Source organism: Opisthorchis viverrini (genome assembly GCF_000715545.1).
Source record: "Opisthorchis viverrini unplaced genomic scaffold opera_v5_261, whole genome shotgun sequence".
NCBI lineage: Eukaryota > Metazoa > Platyhelminthes > Trematoda > Opisthorchiida > Opisthorchiidae > Opisthorchis > Opisthorchis viverrini.
In genome coordinates this window covers 688,627-695,421 of record NW_008751917.1, presented here as the reverse complement: position 1 = coordinate 695,421, position 6,795 = coordinate 688,627, and the positions used below count along the sequence as shown (strand labels likewise).

At 45.2% G+C, this 6,795-nt stretch overlaps 2 protein-coding genes across 2 annotated transcripts in view; one reads left to right on the top strand and one right to left on the bottom strand.

The window, feature by feature from the left end:
- Positions 1-6,579, top strand: part of T265_09182 (hypothetical protein) — a gene marked incomplete at both ends in the record, with an annotated part of 27,129 nt that extends 20,550 nt beyond the window's left edge. Inside the window, 3 exons of the mRNA XM_009175193.1 lie at positions 2,619-2,670; positions 5,079-5,112; positions 6,067-6,579. Of these exons, the coding sequence (XP_009173457.1) occupies positions 2,619-2,670; positions 5,079-5,112 (86 nt within the window). The remainder of the gene's footprint in view (positions 1-2,618; positions 2,671-5,078; positions 5,113-6,066) is intronic.
- Positions 608-6,795, bottom strand: part of T265_09181 (hypothetical protein) — a gene marked incomplete at both ends in the record, with an annotated part of 15,965 nt that continues 9,777 nt past the window's right edge. The window contains one exon of the mRNA XM_009175192.1: positions 608-1,201. Coding sequence (XP_009173456.1) covers positions 608-1,201 — 594 coding nt within the window. The remainder of the gene's footprint in view (positions 1,202-6,795) is intronic.

The window sequence follows — 6,795 nt, the reverse complement described above, 5'->3', positions numbered from 1 at the left end:
TATATTTCGAGCGACCTTGGGGAGCGATCAGTCAGTTAATGCACACAAAGTATAACTGAGCAACAGGAAAAGCGCGCGGTCTTTACGGATTAAGGTGCAACATGGCGGAAAAGGCGCGAAATTTAAAAATTCAAAAATTTTGATAAGATGTTGGCAATAACTCGGAAAATAAACCGTTTTTGGGGATACTGACATCCCAAACACCTCCCCTTGTGGAAAAATGTCAATAACGGGTTTTTCGGGGGTCCATTTGAAAAAGAGTGGTTTGACGTCGACGGCGATCTGTCCATCTTCTTCGTAGAAGGTTTGGCTCACTGGCTGCTGCGTTCTGTGTTGCCGGCTGCGCTGCATCAGGTGTGGCGGCCTTCAGTTCAAAGGTGTCTAGAAGTATGTCGAGCGAGAGTTCGTTCTGGGGGGTCGGTCGCTCTGAGAGATGGAATCGACGCAGTTGATTCTTGTGTCGAGTCCAGATGTCTTGGCCCACAGAGACGTCGTACATTTGCCGCGTTTNAGACGTCGTACATTACGCTGCCGCGTTTTCATAACACGTGTCGCGCGATCCAGCGTTCGTGCCTGGGTCGATAGTCTCGGGCAAAAACGCTTTCACCTACTTGGAACTGGGCCGGTTTTTTTTGTTCACGTCAGGTCGGGAACTAGCCGTCGGTGCCGGACTCATGGCCCAATTGGTAGTTGGCAATTTCCGGCCCTTGAGCGCTTCGGCGGGTGACTTCCGATCTTCTAGAGATTCATTTGGAGTGGTCCGATAAACCAAAAGAAATCCCTGGAGAACTTCGACGGGTGTCCCCTCCCCTCGAGACTTGAGCAGCGCCCGCTTGAACGTGTCGACGAAACGTTCCGCCTGCCCGTTGGACTGCGGGTGGTATGGTGGCGAACGGAAGTGCGTGATGGCATTTTCCCGGCAGAACTCTTGAAAACAGCTTGAGCAGAACTGTGATCCGTTGTCGGATTCCAAAGTCTCCGGTAGGCTGTGCTGGCTGAAGAGCTGTGACAATGCCCGTATAGTGTTCGTTGTCGTTGGTGGGATGACAGGCACAACTTCTGGCCATTTGGAGAAGACATCAATCAGGATGAGGTACGTCACTCCATTAATTGGGCCAGCGTAGTCGATATGCACCCGGCACCAAGGGCGTTCGGGTCGAGGCCAAGCAGCTGGCGGAAGGCGTGGAGGGTTCTTCGCGGCCTGTTAACACTTTGAGCAGTCTCTGACGTAGTCAGAGATGTCGCGATCCATGTGTGGCCAGTAAGCGTAACTACGGGCGAGTGACTTCATTCGGTTTATTCCGGGATGTCCCGAATGAAATGGCTCCTGAATGAATGGCTTTGGGAATCACTACGCGATCTCCAAACATTAGACAATTGTTTACGATTGCCAAAGCATCTCGGCGATGGAGGAGCTGTCGGAGGCAATCATCTTTGAGGTTATAGGGCCACCGCGCTGTTGACTGTAGTATGCACAAGCCATTGCTCAAATCCGACCTCTGCCTCGACTTCCCCTGTCTAAGCTTGAGAACCCTGGCAGTATCCCAGCCGTCGTACTTCCCTCGGGTGGCATGGCAGCTAGACGCCGAAAGGGTGTTACAGCTAAACAGTTCATTTGCAAAAACGGTTGTTTGAAGGCGGTGGAAAGGCAAACATATGGACTAAAAATGCGGACGGATAAAAATGAACACTAATCAAATACGGAACACCGTTTTGTTGATCAGCAGTCGCAAACTTTACAAACCACTGCTTTTTTAAGTGGAATTAATTTCAATCAGTCGAAAATTTTCACACCGTTGTCAGAAAAGCGACTGTTTTTAGGAAGCTCGTCCACACATAACATCACCTGTGATTGTTCCGACTTCGATTGAGTTGCAGCTCGGTTTGCAACCTTCTTATGCGGTCGTAGTACGAAAACTCCGATTCCTCAACCGATTATGCTTAAATTCCACTAACTACCCAACTGCCTCTTCATCCATGTCCATCTTTACCTCCGGAAAGACGTTTTATGTAGCGCAGGCAGTTCCTTTGTTGTTTAATGGTCTCCTTAGTGGAGTACCTTGCAGGGATGTGTGTGACTGTCCGTTGATATAATTTCGCCAATAATTTGTTAAAAACCACCATCTGTCGCTCAGTATGCGTATCTGGATGAAGTTTTTGGATCGTAGTTATTGAATTGATTGCATGGCCCAAAGACTCCAGAGTTCCAAATGAAGCTTCCTGGTTCTTCTTACAATTGTGAACAGACGGTTATTTCTGGACTGAGGACGGGGTTTCCCATCAGCTAGGGTGTTTAGAATTCCCGCATGTGTCATTCCACAAATCTTCGGAAATAACTGGTTTTTGTTCCTAATCTCATCGCTTATGTGAACTTTTATTAGATCTAACATTCGATATGGGTGCACTTTTTGCGAGCTTGGAGCAGCTTGCTTTTCACTATAAGCGCAATCTGCTATTCTCGATTTGCCTTGTATTTCAGCCAAGGATCCTGTCCTGTTACTCTTCTTAACCTTCTGTTCATTTCTAAGCAGAGCAAACCTTTTTCGAACCCCATAGTCCAGTATGAGCTTTGGAACACCTGTTAGATTGACACTTTGCTTTTGTTTACTCTTTTGCAGCTCATGATTATCCTTGGCATAGTTGTCTTCATCATCCTGGTCGTGATAATCGGTAAGTACATCTATTCTTGTGAATCTGGATCTTATTTACACCATGCACTGGGATGTCTCGGAAGGTCATTATTTCTTTACGGTTTTGCTGTCCGAAATACAATGTCCCAAGTGCAACGTAAATTATGTATAAATCGTAAGCAGAAAAAGTGGATTGTGGCGGATACTTTATTAGCACCGTACAAGCGTAACTGAAAAAGAGAACACAGTAGTTTTCGCATCAACATAGACACCCGTATGTTGAAAACCTGTGGTTACTAGTGCCAAGTTCCGGAACCGCGCACTGTATATCATTCTTTGCCATCTTCCTGTCCCCGGTTTAATCCTTAATCGGTTTACAATATACTACTAATTGGTCCGAATATAAGTAATACGTGGATGGCTGTCTCTTCAATGTTGCTTTATAGAGTGGTTATCTGGGGCTGAAATTTTGTATTTTGTGATTAAAAATCCCCTTTGTCAAATATACCAGCATTACACGAGTGGGATTAACGAATGTAGTCGAAAAAATGTGACTGGGACTACTGTACCACGCGCCTTTGATTTGCAGCTGCCGCTGCTCAGACCATTTTACATTCCCGTAGACCGTTTTCCACAGGTATGACGTTTTCCATCATTTCCTGAACTCTGGGGCTGATTGAAACATTACAGATTCCTTTCCACTGCTAGCAATCAAAGTCATCTGGGCCAACCTGTACGCTCTTCGGGACAAAGCTCTACTCAGTTCACGAGACTGATTGAATAACCGGTCAAAGTCAGCGTAGTTTGCGGTTGTGAATCGCCGGGATCCTTGTAAAACGTCAGCCGAAAGTCGTTGAGTAGAGTCCATAGCCTTTGGAAACCGGAGCCGCTTTTAAGCTTCCGGAACAAGTTTCCATGCATTTCTCACTGATATGAGACAAGACAGACGGGTTTATTATTGCAGAAAAACAAACTGATGGCAAAGTGTTGTCAAGAAGCGAGACATTCAAAAGCCAGGTACTGGATTAATGTAGTGCGGAGTTGCTGATTCGACACACTCGTGACACATTCACTTTTGGAACAATTTTACCGCATCGCTGTTGTACACTGCAGATCTCTGGGCCATCCAGGGATGGACAAGAGCAAAGCTCATGTCACCAGAAACCTTGCCGTTCGAAATCTCATGGCTTAACGCTAGAAGACCCGAACGTCTTTTCTTGAATTACAGACACCTCTAGAAGTATGAAGCGAGATGCAATCAAATGTTGTCGGCGTAACCAACATAGACAGTCAAACTTTGGTTAATGTAGTTTTGAACCCAAAGATTAGAGGTTTGTGTTAGCATTCTGATATTTTAAAGCTAAGCAAGAACATACTTGCAAAACCGCACTGTCCGAACGCTCATGAAGTTCACTTTATCCAGTGTAGATTTTCACTGCCCCGTGAAAAACGCCCGTGAGCTTCTGCGGAGTTTTCACAACCACTTGATCAGTGTGTTCCGCCAAGAAAGCCACATATTCTCACTTTGTTTGGTCTTTGCGGATAGCAATGGGCGTCGGGATGTGAAGTGGATTCAGGCGCAACCCGTGACTGCTTGGTCTTGTGTATAAGACCGTTTTAGATAAACCGAGCTGATACATGATGATGTGGGTTGTCACTCAGGAGGTAGAAGGAACGACCCGACACAAATTCTTCCAATTCCCCCAACTTACCCTACTGTCTTAGTGCTACGGAATCACAAAAGTTATATGCGACACTCAAGAAGAATGCTCAGATGAGGTAAACCGGAAGAGGCGAATGCACTTTTACAAGGATATACCAAGTTTCCTGACAGCCAAAGCGGATTCACACGGATGTATGCGGTTTTTCTCAGTGCATCAACGGTACTGGCTATGATCGCGGCTGCAGCGTGATATCACGTGACATCACCCGTCTAAATGTAGTGCAGATAGATCGTCCGGCGCAATTGTCACGTCATGGTCTGTTTGGTGTACCTGGAGAAAGTAAGCCGGCGAGAATGGTTGCCAAAACAAGACAACTGCTTGTCAGGCGTCTCACCTTATCGTGTGAGAAGCTACCACGGTCCAACCGATGAAAACGTTATGTGGGTCAGGTTATCAATCTTTTTTCCGGCAGCCACAATATCACTTCCTATGTATTTTTTGGAGCAAAGGAGGAACTGCCAACCGGATTTCAGTAATGGTGGTCGTGCTCACTTGAATATGTTGCCATCCGATTGCGAAGCTCGGTGAACAGACCAACAACTTAAGAATTCTTGTCAAACGGAATCATGCCCACATTTACCCGGTAGAGTTATCAGTAGTTTTATTTTGATTTCAGAATGTATGGTGTTGCTCGGTTTTTTTGGTATCTGTACATAACGAGCTACTCTACAAGTCCACCGAATAACATTAATATTCTTTGATGATGTTTGGATTCCCATTTCAGTTTCGGCGACGAAGTGATAGTGTTCCGTCCTTGAGTAAGTGCCTTACTATTTTTCAGCTTAGCACATCACGGTATTCTGTCACCTAAGCTCCTGTCCCGAGAGATATTATCTCTGTATAAGTTCATCGAACTGTTCCTCAACTCATCCCGGCTATGACTGCTAATTTGAAATACCCATGTGAGTGAATTGTCACAAAATCGACCTGACGTGGTGCGACTAAAGTGACCGTTGCTGTACATTAAAGGAAACTAAATGGTGCCCGGATCGAAGCTGATGTCGTGGCATTCTGTGTCGTCTGCGTTTGGAATAGAGCAGTGTCCTGTTCCCTTGAATTTCGCTGCAAAAACGAGTTATTCCCCGCCGTACTTCGTTAGGGCCGTCTATTCTGGTAGACATGATGATATTAGTTCCATGGACTACAATTAGTGCGAAATAATAAATACCTACTTATCCTTTTCTTCCACGTAGTTGATTACAGTCGGACTTCCATCTTCGCATAAATCACCCATGGAATATCAGGTAAACACCATCTTGGAACATGCTCACAGATAAAGGGCGCAGTCAGTTTCGAACAGGGAATTAAGCCAATTGCTGCAGCATTAAATAGCTGCTGTGATCAGAATATAGCTAATCAAAAACAACTTGGAATTGGTGCAAGCGTTGGGCTGACATTGTCAGACATTCTGAAGCGTTTAAATCCAGCTGGGCCTGGTGATGTAGGGGAAATCCTTATGTTATTACATCCAGTGAGCAAGTGGTTAATTTCGGATAGTAGCACCAGTCAGTTCCGTTACTAGCATGAGTTGTGTGTTGCCCGACGTCTCGATATGTATGCATCTTGATACGCCAGCTCTGTACCGAATCTTGCTGTCTACTTCCGTCAGCTGTTGTCTTGTTCATCCTCCACTTTAACTGGATACCCTTTTGACTTCGACAGGCCAACACCAAGTTCTCAGCCTCAGTTCTCATTTTTATTCTGGTTCACAGTGTCACATAACCGTTGCGAAGTACACCGATTGGTGTTTCGAAAATATCCTTACCGTGATTTAGATGCTCATTTACATTCCGAACCCGTCCCGCACTGTCCCTTATCGTGTTCTATTCAGCTTATTGTCCCCAAACGTCTATCGCTGACAAAAATGTGCAAACTTGCCACTTGGTTGTGTTGACATCATCCATATGCCACTGTTATTAACCTTAAAAGACCCAGATCACAACATGCTTTCTGTTTTCAAATTGACTTTTTTGTGCTAATTTTGTTTTGTTTACTTCTTGTTTATCTGGCCACTACTGTCCATTATCTTATGCTGCATAATATCTCCTAACATTTTCCCACCGTTGTCTGTGTCTGAAGTTTTGGAGTGATTTCCCAACTATTCCTTTTCTATTTCTTTGTCACGTGCAATACGTTATTTTCGATGTGTTATTTCATGTTTCCACGCTTTTTGCGCATTTATTTAAACGCTTATACTCTATGTGCATATATGTGTACGCTCGAGCTTATCCAATTCGTTGGTTTTCTCTTAATGTGGTTGGTTTTCTCCGTGCGTGTGTAAGGGGTTCTTTGTATTCAGCAACAAGCCCACCTTGTGACAACTAGTGTCGCTTGCGTGTACCGTAAACGATTACTGTCCAGTAGGGGCATCAGCATTCGTGGAATAGAATGGCTAGTGATATCATTGGCAGCGGTGCCGTCACGAAGAGACTGGACCTTAC